At 50.7% G+C, this 22,218-nt stretch overlaps 1 protein-coding gene across 1 annotated transcript in view; it reads left to right on the top strand.

Annotated features, from left to right (window-relative positions):
- Nucleotides 1–11,399: 11,399 nt before the first annotated feature.
- Nucleotides 11,400–22,218, top strand: part of slc25a17 (solute carrier family 25 member 17) — a 14,411-nt gene continuing 3,592 nt past the window's right edge. Inside the window, exons 1-6 of the mRNA XM_033013152.1 lie at nucleotides 11,400–11,628; nucleotides 15,919–15,979; nucleotides 16,488–16,554; nucleotides 18,356–18,507; nucleotides 19,643–19,759; nucleotides 21,893–22,038. Of these exons, the coding sequence (XP_032869043.1) occupies nucleotides 11,539–11,628; nucleotides 15,919–15,979; nucleotides 16,488–16,554; nucleotides 18,356–18,507; nucleotides 19,643–19,759; nucleotides 21,893–22,038 (633 nt within the window). The 5' untranslated portion in view covers nucleotides 11,400–11,538. The remainder of the gene's footprint in view (nucleotides 11,629–15,918; nucleotides 15,980–16,487; nucleotides 16,555–18,355; nucleotides 18,508–19,642; nucleotides 19,760–21,892; nucleotides 22,039–22,218) is intronic.

Raw genomic sequence — 22,218 nt, 5'->3', positions numbered from 1 at the left:
GGAGTGAATCGTGGAATCAGTGAATCTGCAGACAGAATGTTTGTGTACCAGTCATGTGCAATACTTGTGTACCGCCCAGGCTGGAGGTGCAACCAAGCATTTCCCCCTAGGTACATGAGACATTCATGCATGCAACCACAGGAGGTGCAGTCCTGAACTTCTCACCTCCTCTCAACACTGTGTGCCCCTCCACATTTCATCCTACTGAAGGTAGCTCCAAATTCTGAGATCCCCCCTCCCCTCTTCTCCCCCATTTCTCCCACTATCCCTCCCATCCCTACATCCCTCCCTGCAGCTCAACCATTCACTCCTCTCCTTATCTTATACCCTTTTGTCTCTGTCTCATCTCAAACCTTGTCACTTACTTCATCAGGTCCTTCGGTCCACCGAGTCAGCGCTGACCAGCGATCACCCATATACTCGCACTATCCCACACACTAGGGACATTTTTAATAGCACCCAGTTAACCTACAAACCTGCACGTCTTTGGAATGTGAGAGGAAACCGGAGCACCCGGAGAAAACCCACTTGGTCCCGGGGAGAACGTACAAACTCCATACAGACAGCAGCCGTGGTCAGCATTGAACCGGGGTCTCTGGCGTTGTAAGGCAGCAACTTTACCGCTGCGCCACAGTGCCGACCCTTACAACGTACAACATACAGCGTAGAGTGACTGGGATGGGAGTGGGACGGAGAGAGGGGATGAAAGGGCATTTTTTTGAAAAATATATATATTTTTTTTTTAAAAGCTTGAACCTGTTTTTGAACCTTGTTTGTTTATAGGTTGAACTTGTATCTGAGGTCATTGAGATGTTTGGTCACACACATCTCACTTTGGCATGTTGTTGGCATTGGTTTATTGTTGTTACATACTGAGATACACTGATAGAGTTCTTGCTTTGCAGGCAGATGTTACCACACTTGAGTGCATTAGTAACCTGCACTGGTACATCTGACTGTTTAAAAGAGAAATCAACAGAGTGCAGTGTATAATGTTACAGGATACCGTTACAATTACAGATAAAGAAAGTGCAATTTTTTTTTTAAGTGCAAGGGCAGCAACAAGGTAGGTTGGAAGATTGGCAACTCATCCGTAGCAGGCGAGAGATCATTCAAGAATCTGATAACAGCGAGGAAGAAGTTAGTGGCACCGAGATACAGTTGCTGCCTCACAGCGCCAGAGACCCGGGTTTGATCCCGACTACGGGTACTTTCTGTACCTTCTCCCCGTGACCTGCGTGGGTTTTCACCGGGTGCTCCGGTTTCCTCACAAAGACGTACAGGTTTGTGGGTAAATTGGCTTTGGTAGATTAGATTAGATTAGATTAGATTTACTTTATTAATCCCCTTATTCAGGGGAAATTCAGATGTCCTTGCAGCACACTAATAAAAATACAACATAGCATTCAAGAAGTCCAACACCAAAACATCCCCCCACAGTGGTTCCCACTGTGGGGGAAGGCACAAAGTCCAGTCCCCATCCTCTTGTCCACCCAGAGTCGGGCCTATTGAGGCCTCCACAGTCGCCGCCACGGCGCCCGATGTTCTCGCCGGGTGATGGTGCTCCGGCGTCGGGAGAACCCTCAGCGGCTTGGGGTGCCAGGAACGGCCGCCTTCTTACCGGAGACCGCGGCTTCCAAGCCAACAGACCGCGCCGGACGGAGCTCCACACACTGGCGATCTCGGCGAGAGATCCCAGGCTCCGGGATGTAAAGTTCAGCGCCGCAGCTGGCCGCTCCACAGAACCGCGCCTCCACGATGTTCTCATCGGCGGTCCCAGCATACTGGAGTTCCAGCGCGGCGACCCAGGAAAGGCATCGCCCGCTCCGCAATAGCGCTCCAGCGCTGCACCGCCGCCAAAGCCGAGGTTCTGGCCAGGTCCCCTCAGGAAACGTCGCTCCAGGACCCGCTGGTAGGCCGCGAGGACAGGTCGAAGGTGCTGCTCGGAGGAAGGCAGCCTCTCCGACCAGGTAGGGACTTGAAAAAGCAGTTTCCCCCTTCCCCCCCACCACCCCCCACACATAAAAAGATTAGACCCCCCGACTACACACTTTAACGTACTAAAAATAATAAAAAATAAGTGAAAAAAACGGACAGCTGCAGGACAGGCAGCCGTACAGGACAGCGCCTCCTCAGGGTAGCATTGTAAATTGTCCCTGTTGTGTGTGTAGGATAGTGTTAATATGCGGGGATCGCTGGTTGGTGCAGACTCGGCCTGTTTCCGCACTGTATCTCTAAACTAAACTAAAACCTGCAGGAAAACCATCGTTGAATCTTATTGTTGATGGATCTTGGGAACAGTTTTAAATGGTCCCACACTGACCTTTCTGTCCTGGGCCTCCTCCATTGCCAGAGTGAGGACACATACACTGGAGGAACTGCACCCTATTTTTCACTAGGGCAGCTTACAACCCAGCAGTATGAACGTATGATTTTAAGTAACTTCTGCAAACACTCCCCCACCATTCCCATACCCTCTTCTTCCACCCTAGTCATTTAACCAGTTCCACAAGTCGAAAAGGTATCCCTCTTGGGATCGCACCATCCCTAGCCAACATCTACATCTATCATGGAACCTCCCTTGGCCCAGATTTGTCCTGGGCTTTTCTCACCTCCAGTTCTTTCATCCCCCCCCCCCCCCCCCTCTTTCAGTCTGAAGAAAGGCCCCAACGCAGGAGGATGGGTGATCTTATCGAGGTGTATAAAATCATGAGAGGAATAGAGTAGGTGAATCGAGCACCAGAGGACAAGGGTTTAAGGTGAGGGGGGAAAAGATTTAATAAGAATCTGAGGGGTAACTTTTTCACACATGTATGGAACGAGCTGCCCGAGGAGGTAGTTGTGGCTGGGACTATTGCAACGTTTAAGAAACATTTAGACAGGTACATGGAAAGGACAGGTTTGAAGGATAATGGGCCAAACGCAAGCAGGTGTCGATGGGCCATACTGGGTTAGTATGGGCAAGTTGGGCTGAAGGGCCTGTTTCCACACTGTATCACTCTATGAGCACTGTGCTTACAGATCTGTTACTCTGCTGCAAGTAAGAATTTCATTCTTCAGTTTTCGGTACATATGGCAATTAAACTCTCTTGACTCTTGGTCGAACCCGTGCCTCAGAGCTCCAGTGATGCAGGTTCATTCTGCATGCCATCTGTGTGGAGTTTGCACGCTCACCCTGTGACCTACAACTGTGGCGGTGACGGGTACAGTGCACCCCAATGAAGATGATTATGAAAAACATAAACACACAATCCAGCAAATCTTCCAAATGTTTCATCAGCTTACGACAGTCAACGTTATATTGAAGAACGTAGAAATAAAGAACTGCAGATTCTGCTTTATACAGAAAATAGATACAAAGTGCTGGAGTAACTCAGTGGGTCAGGCAGCATCTCTGGAGAAAAGGATGGGTGATGTTTCAGGTTGGAACCCTTCTTCAGACCAATTATATCTTGCCTCCTGGAATAGAGTCCCAGCCTGCTCAATCCCATAACTTAGACCATCAGATCCTGGCAACATCCTTGTAAATCTGCTCTGCACCCATCTTTCCTGTAACATGGTGCCCAGAACTGCACACAATATTCTAAATGCGGCCTCACCAACGTCTTATACAACTGCAACATGACCTTCTTGCAGCAGCACCTCATATTCGCTTGGGCAGTCTGCACCCTAGCAGCATTGAATTCTCCAATTTCCGGAAGCCCTTGCTGTCTCCTCCCCTTAGAAACATAGAAAATAGGTGCAGGAGTAGGCCATTCGGCCCTTCGAGCCTGCACCGCCATTCAATATGATCATGGCTGATTATCCAACTCAGTATCCTGTACCTGCCTTCTCTCCATACGCCCTGATCCCTTTAGCCACAAGGGCCACATCTAACTCCCTCTTAAATATAGCCAATGAACTGGCCTCAACTACCTTCTGCGGCAGAGAATTCCAGAGATTCACCACTCTCTGTGTGAAAAAAGTTTTCCTCATCTCAGTCCTAAAAGATTTCCCCCTCATCCTTAAACTGTGACCCCTTGTTCTGGACTTCCCCAACATCGGGAACAATCTTCCTGCATCTAGCCTGTCCAACCCCTTAAGAATTTTGTAAGTTTCTATAAGATCCCCCCTCAATCTTCTAAATTCTAGCGAGTACAAACTGAGTCTATCCAGTCTTTCTTCATATGAAAGTCCTGACATCCCAGGAATCAGTCTGGTGAACCTTCTCTGCACTCCCTCTATGGCAAGAATGTCTTTCCTCAGATTCGGAGACCAAAACTGTACGCAATACTCCAGGTGTGGTCTCACCAAGACCCTGTACAACTGCAGTAGAACCTCCCTGCTCCTATACTCAAATCCTTTTGCTATGAATGCTAACATACCATTCGCCTTCTTCACTGCCTGCTGCACCTGCATGCCTACTTTCAATGACAGGTGTACCATGACACCCAGGTCTCGTTTCATCTCCCCCTTTCCTAATCGGCCACCATTCAGATAATAATCTACTTTCCTGTTTTTGCCACCAAAGTGGATAACCTCACATTTATCCACATTATACTGCATCTGCCAAACATTTGCCCACTCACCCAGCCTATCCAAGTCACCTTGCAGCCTCCTAGCATCCTCCTCACAGCTAACACTGCCCCCCAGCTTCGTGTCATCCGCAAACTTGGAGATGTTGCATTCAATTCCCTCGTCCAAATCATTAATATATATCGTAAATAGCTGGGGTCCCAGAACTGAGCCTTGCAGTACCCCACTAGTCACTGCCTCCCATTGTGAAAAGGACCCGTTTACTCCTACTCTTTGCTTCCTGTTTGCCAGCCAGTTCTCTATCCACATCAATACTGAACCCCCAATGCCGTGTGCTTTAAGTTTGTATACTAATCTCTTATGTGGGACCTTGTCGAAAGCCTTCTGAAAGTCCAGATATAACACATCCACTGGTTCTCCCTTATCCACTCTACTAGTTACATCCTCGAAAAATTCTATAAGATTCGTCAGACATGATTTACCTTTCATAAATCCATGCTGACTTTGTCCAATGATTTCACCACTTTCCAAATGTGCTGCTATCCCATCTTTAATAACTGATTCTAGCAGTTTCCCCACTACCGATGTTAGACTAATGGTCTGTAATTCCCCGTTTTCTCTCTCCCTCCCTTTTTAAAAAGTGGGGTTAAAAAGAGCTGTTCTCAGCTCTCCCTCAGCCCTCGGGCTCCTCCACTTCCTTTCTTCTGTAGTCTGCTTGTTGTAGTCAGCAGCCTGATGGGTGTTGGGAAGATGGTTTGTTCCTGAAGCTGGAGGCAGCCGCTGGTGTTTCGGGGTCAGAAGGATCTGGGGTCAAGGAACCAGGTCAAGGTTTCAGTAACCGGTTGCCCGCTGTCCTTCAATAATCTCCACCTGTCAGCTGAGTCAGTGAGGCACGCCATCTGTGTGATATCTGCAGTAAACATCACTCTTACAGCAACCGACACCACTTTACAACAGACCACCAGAGTTCAGCTGGTGATAAAACTAAGCGAACAGCAGCAGATAATCTGCAGTGTTATCTGGCCCGTGTCTCATTACAGCTCATTATATACAAACTGCCTGCTCATGCCCCAGCCTTGCAACATTCTCAGCAGCTTTAGGGCGTCCCCAGGCGCTAAATCAATGCAGTCTGTTTTTTAACTGGGAATTTTTGTGAGAAGGTTTTCATGATCCACGCACATTTTGTGTGTTTGCGTTAGGAGCAGCAAAGGAGCTTGCTGGAGATGCCTCGTCGATGGCTGTGACACCTTAGCTCAGTGACTTTATTACGAATCGAACCTTGCCCTCTTTTACAAATCTATGAAGAATTGATTGATTGATTGAGTTTAGTTTTTAGTTCAAACTCGATGGGCCGAATGGTCGAATTCTACTGCTATAACTTGTGGGTTTCGTTCGCGTTTAGTTTAGAGATACAGCGCGGAAACAGGCCCTTCGGCCCACCGAGACTGCACTGACCAGTGATCCCCGAACACTATCACGATCCTACACACACTGGGGACTATTTTATTTACACCAAGCCAATTAACCTAGAAACCTGTACGTCTTTAGAGTGTGGGAGGAAACCGAAGATCTGGCAGAAAACCCACGCAGGTCACGGGGTGAACATACAGACTGTGTACAGACAGCACCCGTGGTCAGGATCACACCCGGGTCTCTGGCTCTGTGAGGCAACAACTCTACCGCTGTGCCACCGTGCCACTCTGATTGAAAGATACAGCATAAGTGTTGAGGAAATTGACTGGGAGGAAAATCAAAGGAAAATCGTAGATTTTGAGTTTTGCTACAAGAGACTTTATTGCATGATACCATGGAGAGATGGCGGCAGTGAACTGCTCACCTGTTCTCTATCCTTGCAGCAGAATGAGCCAACAATACAGTGCAGTAAACAACTTTTTTTTTGTTAGATACAACTATACGAAAATATACTTTGTCCTTGACTATATGTTTTCCTGTTGTTACTATCCACTACATGGGCATTAATTCTTTCATTAGTCATAATATGCTTTTTGGTTATGTTAATCTTATTCAACAACAGATGGTTAACACAAGTCAAACATAATAGACAATAGACAATAGGTGCAGGAGGAGGCCATTCGGCCCTTCGAGCCAGCACCTCCATACAATGTGATCATGGCTGATCATTCCCAATCAGTACCCCATTCCTGCCTTCTCCCCATATCACCTGACTCTGCTATCTTTAAGAGCCCTATCTAGCTCTCTCTTGAAAACGTCCAGAGAACCTGCCTCCAGCGCCCTCTGAGGCAGAGAATCCCACAGACTCACAACACTCTGTGAGAAAAAGTGTTTCCTCGTCTCCGTTCTAAATGGATTACTCCTTTTTCTTAAACTGTGGCCCCTGGTTCTGGACTCCCCCAACACGGGAACATGTTTCCTGCCTCTAGCTTGTCCAAACCCTTAACAATCTTATATGTTTCAATGAGATGCCCTCTCATCCTTCTAAACTCCTGAGTGAACAAGCCCAGCTGCTCCATTCTCTCAGCATATGACAGTCCCACCAACAATAAGATCTCCTCTCATCCTTCTACATCCTAATACAAGGGCATCTTGACATTATTCTATCTCATCTTTCAAGCAGACCGCACCACTGCCCCCTCCCCGAGCCCCCATTTACTGCAACGTTTCTGCGCTACTAGCGGTAAAGGGTGCGGGTGGTCTACCCAGCTGTTGCTGTTGTTTTTCTGGACCACAATAGTTACCGACATTACATTCACTATTCTGTATGTTTCAATGAGCTCATTCTTCTAAATTCCCAGCAAATAAGGGCCCAGCGCCATCAAATGCTCATCATAGGTTAACCTACTCATTCCTGGGATCATTCTTGTAAACCTCCTCTGGACCCTCTCCAGAGCCAGCACATCCTTCCTCATTCCTTCTCAGGGGGCGGTGGAGGCCGGTTCTCTGGATGCTTTCAAGAGAGAGCTAGCTAGCTAGGGCCCAAAATTGCTCACAATATTCCAAATGCGGCCTGACCAGCGCCTTATAGAGCCTCAGCATGACATCCCTGTTTTTGTTTACAAGTCCTCTCGATATAAATACTAGCATTAAGTTTGCTTTCTTTACTACCGATTCGACTTGCAGATTAACTTTTTGGGAATCCTGCACCAGCCATGCTTCTTTGCACCACCGATTTCTGGATTCTCTCCCCATTTGTACGGAGCTTGTACGTTCTCCCCGTGTCCTGCGTGGGTTTTATCCGGGTGCTCCGGTTTCCTCCCACACTCCAAAGATGTACAGGTTTGTAGGTTAATTGGGTTTGGTAAAAATTGTAAATTGTCCCTAGTGTGTGTAGGATAGTGTTAGTGTCGGTGCGGACTCAGTGGGCCGAAGGGCCTGTTTCTGCACTGTATCTCTAAACTAAACTAAACTAAAAAAACCCTTGCTGTTGGTGGTTATTTAGGGTCAGCCTACAGTCGAGAAAATCAAGAGAGAGAATCAAGAACATTTTGTTGTCATATGCCCCAGATAGAACAATGAAATTCTTGATTTCAAGGGATCCTGTGGATAGGGTGAACTGTTTTAAATATCTGGGAGTCCACATCTCCGAGGATATGACATGGGCATCACACGCCTCAGCATTCGTGAGTAAGGCAAGGCAGCGCCTTTACCACCTCAGGCAATTGAGGAAATTCAGAGTGTCTCCGAGGATCCTCCAGTGCTTCTACGCAGCGGCGGTGGAAAGCATTTTGTCCGGGAACATTACCATCTGGTTTGGGAATTGCTCTGCCAAGGACAAGAAGGCTCTGCAGAGAGTAGTGCGTTCGGCCGAACGCACTATGGGAACTTCACTTGCCCCCCTGCAGGAACTATACATCAGGAGGTGCAACTCCAGAGCCAACAATATCATGAGAGACCCCTTCCACCCCTGCAACGGACTGTTCCAGCTGCTACGGTCAGGCAAACGCCTCCGTTGCCATGTGGTGAGAACGGAGAGGTTGAGAAGGAGTTTCTTCCCAGAGGCCATTCGGACTGTAAACTCCTATCTCACCAGGGACTAACTTTACTGAACGTTTTTCCTTCCATTATTTATTATGTAAAGGTATATGTGTGTTATGATTGTGTTTATAGTTTGTTTGGTTGTTTATCTTTTTGCACAAAGTCCGCGAGCATTGCCACTTTCATTTCACTGCACATCTCGTATGTGTATGTGACAAATAAACTTGACTTGACTTGACTTGATTCACTGAAATCCAATGAAATTAAGTTTGCCTACTTGCACAGGAGGTAGAGCAGCTGAACCAGAGACATGGGTTCGATTCTGACCTCCAGTGCTGTTTGTGTGGAGTTTGCAGGTTCTCATTGTGATCACCTGGGTTTCCCCCTGGTGCTCCGGTTTCCTCCCACATTCCAAAGACGTACGGGCTTGTAGGTTAATTGGCTTTGATAAAAATCGTAACATTGTCCCTGGTGTGTTTGACAGCGCTAGTCGCTGGTCGGTGTAGTCTCGGGCCGAAGGGCTGTTTCCGCACTATATCTCTAAAGTCTAAAGTCCTCCTCCACGTTGATATGGGAATAAACAGGTGTGAGACCAACAATACATCTCACATCCCCTCCCCTCTCCATCTTTCCTGTCCCCCCCCCCCGCACGCCCAATTCTCCCACTATCTCCCAGCCCCCCCTCCAATCACCCCGCTCCTACATTCACTCAACTCCCATCCCCGAGTCTTTCATTCCCCCCCGCTCCGCTGTTTCATAGCTCCAGAGACCCAGGCACAATTCCAACCTCCGGTGCTGTCTGTGTGGAGTTTGCAGGTTCTCTCCTTATGATCACACAGGTTCCCTCAGGGTGCTCCAGTTTTCGCACACACTCCAAAGGCATGCAAGTCCGTGGATGAATTGGGCAGGGGACAGATGGGAGCTAGCATTGTCTCAAAGGGCCAAATATCCTTCGAATGATGTCTGAACAAGGGGCGGCATGGTGGCGCAGCGGTAGAGTTGCTGCCTCACAGCGCCAGAGACCCAGGTTCGATCCTGACTACGGGTGCTGTCTGTACGGGGTTTGTACATTCTCCCTGTGACCACGTGGGATTTTTCTGGGTGCTTCGGTTTCCTCCCACATTCCCAAAGTCATGTAGGTTTGTAGATTAAATGTGTAGGAAGGAATTGCAGCTGTTGTTTTAAACCAAAGATAGACACAAAATGCTGGAGGCAGCATCTCTGGATAGAAGGAATGGGTGAGGTTTTGGGTCGAACAGGCAGACTTGAAGACAGGTTTGTAGATTAATTGGATTTGGTAAAAATTGTAAGATTGTCCCTCGTGTATAGGATAGTGTTAGTGTTGGGATGATCGCTGGTTGGCATGGACTTCAGTTTAGTTTAGAGACACAGTGTGAAACAGGCCCTTCGGCCCACGAGGTCCGCACCGACCAGCGATCCCAATAGGATAACAATATCCTACACGTTATGGACAATTTGCAATTTTACTGAAGCCAATTAACCTACAAACATTTTGGAGTGTGGTACGAAACCGGAGCACCCGGAGAAAACCGGAGCACCCGAAGAAAACCGGAGCACCCGGAGAAAACCGGAGCACCCGGTCATGGGGAGAACGAACAAACTTCATACATACAGCACCCGTAGTCAGGATCGAACCCGGGCCAGTGGGCAGAAAGGCCTGTTGCCACGCTGTATTTATATAGTGCTCCTCCATATTGAAATGGGAATAGAGAAAACGGGTGGGAGACCAGCTGTCAATCTCACATCCCCTCTCCTCTCCATCCCTCCCATGACCCCTCCCCCACTCCAGTGCACTCCCACTATCTCCCACCCCCTCTCAAGTCATCCAGCTCCGAACCTCTCCTCTGTACACTCACCTCACATCCCCAAGTCTCTCATTTCCCTTCCCCTCCGCCAGCCACACCCTCCACTCACCTCCCATCCACATCCCTCCCTCTGGCTTTACATTCATCTGACACGAGGATGTTGCCAGGACTAGGGGGTGTGAGTTATAGGGAGGGGTGGAAGATTGCAGCCTTTATTTGGTCCGCCCAGTTTCGACGAATGCAATCAACCTGACGTGCACAATCAAATAAGATCAGATAGAACAAGTTGTCCTACAACTTTAGGCTGTGCACGCCATATGCAAGAAGAAGAAGCTATAGGGAGAGGTTGAGCAGGCTGGGACTATTCCATGGAGCGCAGGTGGATAAAGGAGTGATCTTATAGAGGTGTACAAAATCATGAGAAGAATAGATCGCATAGATGCACAGAGTCTCTTGCCCAGAGTAGGTGAATCGATGACCAGAGGACATGGGTTTATGGTGAAGGGGAAAAAATTGCAGGAATCTGAGGGGTAACTTTTTCACACAATGGTAGTGGGTGTATGGAACAAGCTGCCAGAGGAGGTAGTCGAGGCATGGACTATCCCAACGTATAAAAACAGTTAGACAGGTACATGCATAGGACAGATTTGGAGGGATATGGACCAAGCACAGGCAAGTGGGACGAGTGCAGCTGGGACATGTTGGCCAGTGTGGGCAAGTTGGGCCGAAGGGCCTGTTTCCATACTGTATCGCTCTATGAGTATTGTGTATACAGACCTATATACAAAAACTAGATAGACACAAAATGCTGGAGTAACTCAGCGGGACAGCAGCATCTGTGGAGAGAAGGAAGAGAATTCCTTCTGCCTGTCCCGCTGAGTTACTCCAGCATGTTGTGTAACTTCGGTGTAAATATGATCTTCGGTGAAAACCAGCAACTGCAGTTCCTTCCGCCAACAACTAGACCCCGCCCCCGGCCGCAGCCGGCGACCAATCACACACACGGAGCGCAGAATGTATCCAATGTCCCTGTGTCTCGGCCAATGAGAGGCCGCGGCGCATGTTGCAGTTTCAGGCGGCGGCCAATCAGGAGGCGCCGGAGCGGCCGGCCTCCACTAGAGGGGCGGAGCGGCCGCGGCCAGCAGCGGACATGGAAGGGGATTAGCAGCGGCCTGGAGCGGGGACTGGGACTGGGACTGGGACTGGGACTGGGAGCGAGACTAGGAACAGCCGGAGCAGCAGCATGGGTGAGAGGGAACGAGGGGACGCGTTGTCCTCGCTGGCCCACCTTCTGTCCTACGACAGCCTGGTGCACGCCGTGGCCGGGTCTGCGGTAAGATGCCCCTTCATCCCCCCCATCCCCACTCCCTCACCCCACCACCCCTTCTCCCCCAAAACCCAATTAATTAACCCCAAAATCGAATATGCGCGCTATAATTTTGAAATAATGCGGTCACATTTACACCTATTTACATTTATACGTTTAATTTTGCACGCTTTTTAATTACATGCTGCTCTTTGGAAACATTAGCCCCTGTATAAAATGCACCGTGCCGACGGTAGTGGGGCAGGACAATAAAGTGAGATTGTGGTTTGTCATAAGGCCGCCTTTGCTAGTATCAGGCAGGATCTTGATCCATGTGCAAGAAGGAACTGCAGATGCTGGTTTACACCGAAGATAGACACAAAATGCTGAAGTGACTCGGCGGGACAGGCAGCATCTCTGGAGGGTGAAGAAGGGTCTCGACCCAAAACGCCACCCATTCCTTCTCTCCAGACATGCTAACTGGCTGTCCCGCTGAGTTACTCCAGCATTTAGTGTCTTTCATCAGTCAAGATATTGAGTATAGAAGTTGGGAAATGTTGTCACAGTTGTACAAGACGTTGGTGAGGCCACACTTGGAATATTGTGTTCAGTTTCGGGCTGTTAAGATATCATTAAAGCTGGAAAGAGTTCAGAGAAAATTTACGAGGATGTTGGCAGGATTTGAGAGATTGGGCAGGCCCGGACAATTCCTTGGAATGCAGGAAGCTGAGATGTGATCTTAGAGGTGTATAAAATCACAAGGGGAATAGATAGTGTTTTACCCAGAGTAGGGGAATCGAGAACCAGTGGACATAGGTTTATGGTGCGAGGAACAAGATTTAATACAGACTTGAGGGGCAACTTTTTTCAGGAATTGTGGTGGGTGTATGGAACGAGCTGCCAGAGGAGCTGGTTGAAGTGGGACTACAGCAACGTTTAGACACTTGGGCAGGTTCATGAATGGGAAAGCTTCAGAGAGATATGGGCCAAACGCGGGCAAGTAGGGCGAGCTTAGATGGGGCATCTTGGTCGGTATGGGCCTGTTGGGCTGAAGGGGCCTGTTTCTGTGCTGTGTTGACTCTGACTCTAGGATTCACAAATTAAAGTCCTAAATTGGGGCAAGGCAAAAAAATGGTGGAGTTGGACAGGAACTTGCTGCGAGAGGCTGTTTGCAGGTAAAGGTACGTCTGGCAAGTGGGAGGCTTTAACATGAGATCGGGTGAGCTCTGGCCCAGCGTATTCCTGTTGGTGTGAAGAGAGAGGCAGACAGGATTAGGGAGTGATAGAGTGATGCAGCGCCCAACTTGCCCACACCGGCCAACATGTCCTTTCTACACTGGTCCCACCTGTCTGCGTTTGGCCTATATTCCTCCAAACCTGTCCTATCAATAGACAATAGGGTGATTTCACGAAAGGTCACTGGAGTGTAGATCCGCACCCACGTGACCGCAAAATTTAACTGGAGTACATGCGTCACTTCCGGTACATGTTAGTGAAGGGAAAACACGCACTTTCACACCCGTTAAAAACATCGAAAACGGCCAGGTTTTCAGCTGCAATTAACTGTGCCAGTCGGGGTGACCGTGAGGCACAGCTACCTAAATTTACAGTCCAAAAGAAAGATAGAAACTAACTTATCCACGTCAACTCTGTCTATCCCTCTCATAATTTTAAAGACCTCTATCAAGTCCCCCCTTAACCTTCTGCGCTCCAAAGAATAAAGACCTAACTTGTTCAACCTTTCTCTGTAACTTAGTTGCTGAAACCCAGGCAACATTCTAGTAAATCTCCTCTGTACTCTCTCCATTTTGTTGACATCTTTCCTATAATTCACCAAAAGATCACCAATTTCTTCCCTAGCTTCCCACGCTGGCCCAGGACACACATGGCCAGACCCTGGGACATACCCAGATCAACACCACCAGCATCTGTGCTTGTGGTCGGGTGAACATTCTCCCCTCATTACCCTTCAGTCCGTAGATTCCAAAGACAGACACAGAGTGCTGGAGTAACCCAGTGGGTCAGGTGGCATCTCTGGAGAACATGGATAGGTGACGTTTCAGGTCGGGACCTGACGAAGGTTTTCGACCCGAAACATCACTTATTTTCCTCCTTCTCCAGAGACGCCGCCTGACCCGCTGGGTTTAGTTTAGTTTAAAGATACGGCGCGGAAACAGGCCCTTCGGCCCACCGCGTCCGCGCCGACCAGCGATCCCCGCACACTAACACTACCCTACACACACTAGGGGCGATTTTACATTTACCGTTAAACCAAGCCAATTAACCTACAAACCTGTATGTCTTTGGTGTGTGGGAGGAAACTGAAGATCTCGGAGAAAACCCACGCACGTCACGTACAGACAGCACCCGTAGTCAGGATCAAGCCCGTGTCTCTGGCGCTGTAAGGCAGCAACTCTACCGCTGCGCCACCGTGCCGCACAAGTGACTCCAGCATATTGTATCTCCATTTAACATCTTATCCATCTCCATAGATGACCACATTAGAAACATAGAAAATAGGTACAGGAGGAGGCCATTCGGCCCTTCGAGCCAGCACCGCCATTCATTCCTATCATGGCTGACCATCCACAATCAATAACCCGTGCCTGCCTTCTCCCCATATCCCTTGACTCCACTAGCCCCTAGAGCTCTATCTAACTCTCTCTTAAATCCATCCAGTGATTTGGCCTCCACTGCCCTCTGTGGCAGAGAGTTCCACAAATTCACAACTCTCTGGGTGAAAAAGTTTTTTCTCACCTCAGTCTTAAATGACCTCCCCTTTATTCTAAGACTGTGGCCCCTGGTTCTGGACTCGCCCAACATTGGGAACATTTTTCCTGCATCTAGCTTGTCCAGTCCTTTTATAATTTTATATGTTTCTATAAGATCCCCCCTCATCCATATTCTGTTGTGCTGCAGCAAGTAAGAATTTCATTGTTCTATCTGGGAAGTATGAAATTAAAACACTCTTGACATGAAGTGGAGATGAAGGGATTGGCGGTAGGTGATGTTCAGCTCGGCCTCTCACAAGTTGCCAGGTAGTCGGCTGGTCTAGGACGTTCGATGCTGTGGGATTCGGGGGTGAGCTAGACAATTGGACACAACATTGACTTGGTGGTACGAGTCTTTACTTCAGAGATACAGCGCGGAAACAGGCCCTTCAGCCCACCGAGTCTGTGCCGACCAGCGATCCCCGCACACTAGCACTATCCCACACACACTCGGGACAATTTACAATTTTACCAAATCCAATTAACCTACAAACCTGTACTTCTTTGGAGTGTGGGAGGAAACAGGAGCACCCGGAGGAAACCCACGCAGGTCAAGGGGAGAACGTACAAACTCTGCACAGACAGCACCCGTGGTCAGGATCGAACCCGTGTCTCTGGCGCTGTGAGGCAGTAACTCTACCGCTGCACCACCGAGCTGCTTGCTGGGGGCCATTTCCACCTCGGTCATTCCCTCTTCTCTCGCATACCACCGGATTCAGGAACAGCTCTTTCCCTGCTGTTATCAGCCATTAGGTCATAAGTGATAGAAGAATTAGGCCATTCGGCCCATCAAGTCTGCCATTCAATCATGGCTGATCTATCTCTCTCATAACCCCATTCTCCTGCCTTCTCCCCGTACCCGCTGACACCCCTGTACTAATCAAGAATCTATCTCTTCACCTCCCACTCCTTCTCCTCCTCCTTCGTTCACTCGTCTCCCAGCCCCCACCCCTCTTCCATGAGGAGATCACGGTGTCCCACAAGGGGACAGACACAAAATGCTGGAGTAACTCAGCGGGACCGGCAGCATCTCTGGAGAGAAGGAATGGGTGACGTTTCGGGTCGAGACCCTGCTTCAGAGTGCCCTACAAGGGAGCTAGGTTTTTATTTAGTTTAGAGATACAGCACGGAAACAGGCCCTTCGGCCCACCGAGTCTGTGCTGACCAGCGTAACCTTTCTTTTCACACAGAGAGTTGTGAGTCTGTGGAATTCGCTGCCTCAGAGGGCGGTGGAGGCCGGTTCTCTGGATACTTTCAAGAGAGAGCTAGATAGGGCTCTTAAAGATACTGGAATCAGGGGAGAAGGCAGGAACGGGGTACTGATTGGGGATGATAAGCCATGTTCACATTGAATGGCGGTGCTGGCTCGAAGGGCCAAATGGCCTACTCCTGCACCTGTTGTCTATTGTCTATTTTCCCCATCCTGTCTCGGAGACGGCGACAATATTTGTCCCCTTTCCCGGATGTGGCCCCAGGGTTGTGGCACTGTGTTAGTACCTCTACCCTGCCCCACCCCCCCTGCTCATTGTGCTTCCCCTCTTCACAGGGCGGTGTGATGGCCATGACCATCTTCTACCCACTGGACACGGCCCGCTTGAGGCTCCAAGGTAAGACTCTGCTCCCTCCGCTGGAGCTCAACGGAACTGCAGTCGGGACTCAACTCTTTTCCCCTCTCCACAGATGCCGCATGAACTGCTGAGTCTTTGTTTGACCGACTGGGGGAGCAGGTGGGCGGGAGGGGTGAGCGGGTGGGTGAGGGGAGTAAGGGGAGGGGTGAGCGGGCGGGAGGTGTGAGCGGGTGGGTGAGGGGAGTAAGGGGAGGGGTGAGCGGGCGGGAGGTGTGAGCGGGTGGGTGAGGGGAGTAAGGGGAGGGGTGAGCGGGCGGGAGGTGTGAGCGGGTGGGTGAGGGGAGTAAGGGGAGGGGTGAGCGTGCGGGAGGGGTGGGGACGGATGGGAGGGGAGGGGTGAGGGAGTTGGGGAAGTGGGAAGGGAGGGAATGGAGGGGTGAGTGGGCGGGGGAGGGAAGGGAGTAGCGGGAGGGGAGGGGTGATGGAGGGGGGACGTACCCCAGTGTCGGGTTGCCTCTGTTCCTGAAGATGCCGTCTGGTGTTGCAGTGGATGAGAAGATGAAGGCAAAGTCCACGCCGGTGGTCCTGGCCGATATCATCAAGGAGGAGGGGCTGTGAGTAGGGGGATAGTACATGTATGCGGGCTGAATGGCCTCCTGTATGCCTGTGGGGGGGGGAGGGGATGCGCGAGTGGGGGGGGGGGGGGTGTGGATGGGGGTGTCGGGTGGGGTGCGGTGGGGGGTTTAGTCTGTGTCCCGCCACCGGTACCTGGTTCAGAACCGTCACCTCTGGCCTGACACGGCAACAGACTTTGTGGGAAGGAACTGCAGATGCAGGAAGATGCTGGAGTAACTCAGCAGGACAGGCAGCATCTCTGCTTAGAATGAATGGGGTCCGAGAGATGCTGTCTGTCCCGCTGAGTAACTCCAGCATTTTGTGTCTATCTTACCCCTGTCCCACTTAGGAAACCTGAACGGGAACCCACCCAAGGTTTCCGTGCGGTTCCCGGAGGTTTTTGTCAGTCTCCCTAATGGTCGAAAGTGGTTTCCGTTTCTTCTATGTTCTATAGTAGATGCGGAAACCACTTTCGACCATTAGGGAGACTGACAAAAACCTCCGGGAACCGCACGGAAACCTTGGGTGGGTTCCCGTTCAGGTTTCCTAAGTGGGACAGGGGCAAAAGGGCACAGAGAAGATTTATGAGGATGAATCCAAACAACCTTGTACCTGGTGTAGGAAGGAACTGCAGATGCTGGTTTAAACTGAAGGTTGACACAAAATGTACACTATGAGATGACACTGCATTGTCACATATACCAAGGTTCAGTGAAATGCTTTGTATTGCACACAACCTGGTAAAATCATACAGCAGTCCTCACCAAGACACACAAGTGCCACCATGTTTTGGTTTACACAGGTTACAAAAAGTTCACCAGTCCTATCCACTGTCTACCACCGTGTGTGCCATGTTTCCTCCACCTCCCCCCCCCCCCCCCCCCCCCCCCTCGCTGGGTCCCCCCCTCCTTTCTCAGCTGCCTCCCCTCGCTCTCCCCTCTCGTTGATCTATGTTTAGTTTAGAGCAGTGATTCCGCTAATAATGTCGGGGGGGGGGGGGGGCACAGAAAAATTAAAGAGCACAAGGGGGCCATGAACTAAAAAAGGTTGGGAACCACTGGTTTAGAGATACAACGTGGAAACAGGCCCTTTGGTTGAGCAGGCCAGGACTATCCCTTGGAGTGTAGGCTAGATATTTTTAAGCAGAGAAAGATAAGATTCTTGATTAGTACGGGTGTCAGGGGTTACGGGGAGAAGGCAGGAGAATGGGGCTAGGAGGGAGAGATAGATCAGCCATGATTGAATGGCGGAGTAGACTTGATGGGCCTAAATCTGTGTTTTCACACTTCTATGTCTTTTATTTGAGGGGAGAGGGGGGAAGAGGGAGTGGCCAGAGTGCGACTGGTCCTTGATGATGCTGGAGTCCTTGCCGAGGCAGCCACACATTCCACCATCACGCCCCATTGTGGGCGGAAGGGCCTGTTCCTGCGCTGTACTTTAGTTTAGCGATACAGCGCAGAAACAGGCCCTTCGGCCCATCGAGCCCGCACCGACCAGCGATCCACGCACACTAGCACTATCCTACACATCACTAGGGACAATATTACCAAAGCCAATTAACCTACAAACCTATACGTCTTTGGAGTGTGGGAGGAAGCCGAAGATCTCGGAGAAAACCCACCGGTCACGGGGAGAGAACGTGCAAACTCCGTACAGACAGCCCCCGTAGTCAAGATGGAACCCGGGTCTCTGGCGCTGTGAGGCAGCAACTCTACCGCTGCGCCACCGTGCTGTACTGTTGTGTGAATGCCGGGGGCCCTGCCCCCTCTCACTGACTCGCATCTCTCTCTCCCGTCCCAGGTCTGCCGTCTACCGCAGCTGGTTCCCCGTCATCTCCAGCCTCTGCTGCTCCAACTTCGTCTACTTCTACACCTTCAACGCCCTGAAGGAGGTGTGGGCGAGGGGCCAGCCTGCCTCCAACAGCAGGGACCTTGTGATGGGCTTCCTCTCTGGTGGGTAGGTGGTCCTGTTCAGTATCTGTGTGGCAGCACATCCTCTCCCCCCGCTCAAAGAACAAACCCTCCCCATGGTGAATCTCCTCAACCCTTCTCTCCCCAACACTCACCTCTGCCAGCTTTAGCCTGGTCCTAGGCCTAGTCTTAGGCCTAGTCTTAGGCCTGGTCTTGTTTTGGTGCTAAACCTGAAACTAAACCTTCCCCAATCAATGTGAGCACAGTCGGAGGGTTGAATGCATCCATGACAAGGACTGTAAGATAGTTGTATAATAGTTTATTGTTTGTCTTGTATTATGGTGGTGGGTTCTGTTTTGTTTTATTGTCTTGTAAATATTATTTTAATATTTGAATAAATATTTTTGATTTAAATAAAAAGCAAAAAAGTGTGAGCACGGCAGAGAAGGATACTGCAGCTGTGGCCTGGCCAGCGTCCTGTGCGGCTGTAACCTGGCGGTGGTGCTGCATGTGTGGTGTGTGCGGTGCGGCTGCATGTGTTGTGGTGCTGCATGTGTGGGTGTGCGGTGGTGCTGCATGTGTGGTGCTGTGGGTGTGCGGTGGTGCTGCATGTGGGGGTGCGGTGGTGCTGCATGTGTGGTGTGTGGGTGTACGGTGGTGCTGCATGTGTGGTGCTGTGGGTGTGCGGTGGTGCTGCATGTGTGGTGCTGTGGGTGTGCGGTGGTGCTGCATGTGTGGTGCTGTGGGTGTGCGGTGGTGCTGCATGTGTGGTGTGTGGGTGTACGGTGGTGCTGCATGTGTGTGGTGGTGCTGCATGTGTGGTGTGGGTGTACGGTGCTGCTGCATGTGTTGTGGTGCTGCATGTGTGGTGTGGGTGTACGGTGCTGCTGCATGTGTTGTGGTGCTGCATGTGTGGGTGTGCGGTGGTGCTGCATGTGGGTGTGCGGTGGTGCTGCATGTGTTGTGGTGCTGCGTGTGTGTGTAGTGCTGCGTTTTTGTGTGTGTGTGTTGCGTGTGTGGTTTTGCGTGTGGTGCTGCATGTGCGTGATATTGAGTGGTGTTGCATTTGTGGTTGCGTGCACGTGTGTGCGTGCGGTGGTGTTGCATTGTGGTGTTGCGTGTGTGTGTGTGCGGTAGGTTGGGGCAGGTGAGCTGACAGCTTTGCATTGTATTGCAGGGGTGGTGAATGTACTGGTCACCACTCCACTGTGGGTGGTCAACACCAGACTCAAGCTGCAGGGCGCCGTGTTCAAGAACGAAGACATCCAGCAGACCAACTACAAGGGCATAGTCGGTAAGTTCATGAGCAGAATTAGGCCATTTGGCCCATCAAGTCTACTCTGCCTCTACTCAGTCATAGAGTGATTCATTGTGGAAACACCTGCCAACATGTCGCAGCTACACTAGTCCCACCTGCCTGCATTTGGCCCATATCACCACAAACCTGTCCTATCCATGTGTGTGGTGTTGCATTTGTGGTTGCGTGCACGTATACATGAACCTGTCTAACTGTTTCTTAAATGTTGGTATAGTCCCAGCCTCAATTACTTCCTCTGGCAGCTTGTTCCATACTCCCACCCTTTGTGTGAAAAAGTTACCCCTCAGATTCCTACTAAAGCCTTTCCCCTTCACCTTGAACCTATGTCCTCTGGTCCTCGATTCCCCTACTCTGGGCAAGAGACTGTGTGCATCATTCCGATCTATTCCTCTCAAGATTTCAATCATGGCCGATCTATCTTTCCTTCTCAACCCCACTCTCCTGCCTTCTCCCCATAACCCCTGACACCCACACTGGGTGGTTTACAGTAGAGTTGCTGCCTTACAGCGTCAGAGACCCAGGTTCGATCCTGACTAGGGGCGTTGTCTATCCTGAGTTTGTACGTTCTCCCCGTGATCTGCATGGGTTTTCTCCGGGAGCTCCGGTTTCCTCCCACCCTCCAAAGAGGTGAATTGGCTTGGCATAAGTGTAAAAATAAATTGTCCCTGAGGTGTGTAGGACAGCATTAATGTGCAGGGATCGCTGGTCGGCGCGGACTCGGTGGGCCACAGGGCCTGTTTCCGCACTGTATCTCTAAAATTAAAACTAAAAACCAATCAAGAATCTATCTCTGCCTTAAAAATATCCATTGATTTGGCCTCCACAGCGCTCTGTGGTAGGTAAAGGCAATGGAGACGAGGTGTGGTACATCTGTACCTGCTCCTCACTGCTGCAGCTCCCTGTAGTCACCAGGTGGGGCCAGTGAACAGGCACTGTTCAACCCTGTTCATGGAGCATAGAACCTGCCTGACCCACTGAGTTACTCCAGCACTTTGTGTTTATCTGCGGTGTAAACCAGCATCTGCAGTTCCTTCCTATACCTAGAACACTTAAGGGGCTGTCCCACTGTACGAGCTAATTCAAGAGTTCTCCCGAGTTTCCCCTGATTCCAACTCGGAGAATTACGGTAATAGCCACTCGTAGGTACTCTGGGCTCTCGTGGACATTTTTCAACATGTTGAAAAATCTTCACGAGTCTTCACGAGCTTACCGCGTTTCCCGAGTACCTGCCGTTAGCGTTACGAGCCGCTAAGAGACGTCCCGAGCTCCGACGTAGCCGCTATGTACATTCTACGTGCTTACCACAAGTTAGATTTTTTTTTAAACTCGAGAGAACTCTTGAATTACCTCGTACAGTGGGACAGGCCTTTTACAATCCACCTGGGCCCACATACATCTTAAGAAGGGTCTCGACCCGAGACATCGCCCATTCCTTCTCTCCAGAGATGCTGCCTGTCCCGTTGAGTTACTCAAGCTTTTTGTGTCCATCTTGGGCCTACGTAATCACCCGATTGCCAAACACTTTAATTCCCCCGTGTAGGAAGGAACTCAGTGGGACAGGCAGCATCTCTGGAGAGAAGGAATCGTTGACGTTTCGGGTCGAGGCCCTTCTTCAAATTCCCACATTTTAATTCCCCTTCCCATTCCCACACTGACCTTTCTGTCCTGGGCCTCCCCCACTGTCCGAGTGAGGCCACACGCAAATTGGAGGAACAGTACCTTGTATTTCTATTAGACTCCATCTGCCACTTCTCTGCCCATGTCTGTGGGGCTGTGATCCATAGAGGTGAGGTTGTGAGTTCAGTTCTCCCTCCCCACCCACGTCTGTGGGGGCGTGCCGTGTTTACGGTAGAAGTCTCACCCCCAGGATGTGCCGATCCCAATGCGCCGGCCTATTGTGTGTCTGTCACCGTTGTGTTGGCCAGGGTGACTGCCGACCCCTGACCCCCACAGCCTGTGATCCCATGACCTCCCTGCCTGTGATATCAGATGTCCAGATCCCCTGGCCTGTGACCCCGATCTGTGACTTGTGACCCCCCCCTGCCCGCACCCGGCCTGACCCCGGTGTGTGACCCCCGACCCCTGACCCGCGGGCCGTTTGTGTTGCAGACGCGGTGGGCCGGATCATGCGGGAGGAGGGGGTGGCGGCCCTGTGGAGCAGCACCCTGCCCTCCCTGCTACTCGTCTTCAACCCCGCCATCCAGTTCATGATCTACGAGGGTCTCAAACGCCACCTGCTGAAGGGGCGCGCACAGGTATGGGGGGGGGGGAGTCAGAGTTGCTGCGGAGGGGGCACTTTATGGGTGAGGGGGCGGGGGTGCACTGTGGTACGGGGGGGAAGCAAAGTGGGGACTGAGTGTACAGAGGTGCGGGGGGGGAGGGGGGGAAGAGGAGGTGGGGGGCAGGGGGGAGGAGGGGGGAGAGGAGAAGGTGGG

This window comes from Amblyraja radiata, chromosome 38 (assembly GCF_010909765.2).
Source record: "Amblyraja radiata isolate CabotCenter1 chromosome 38, sAmbRad1.1.pri, whole genome shotgun sequence".
Taxonomy (NCBI): Eukaryota; Metazoa; Chordata; class Chondrichthyes; order Rajiformes; family Rajidae; genus Amblyraja; species Amblyraja radiata.
Note: the sequence above shows the minus strand (reverse complement) of the source record. Positions and strands in the feature narration are given on the sequence as shown.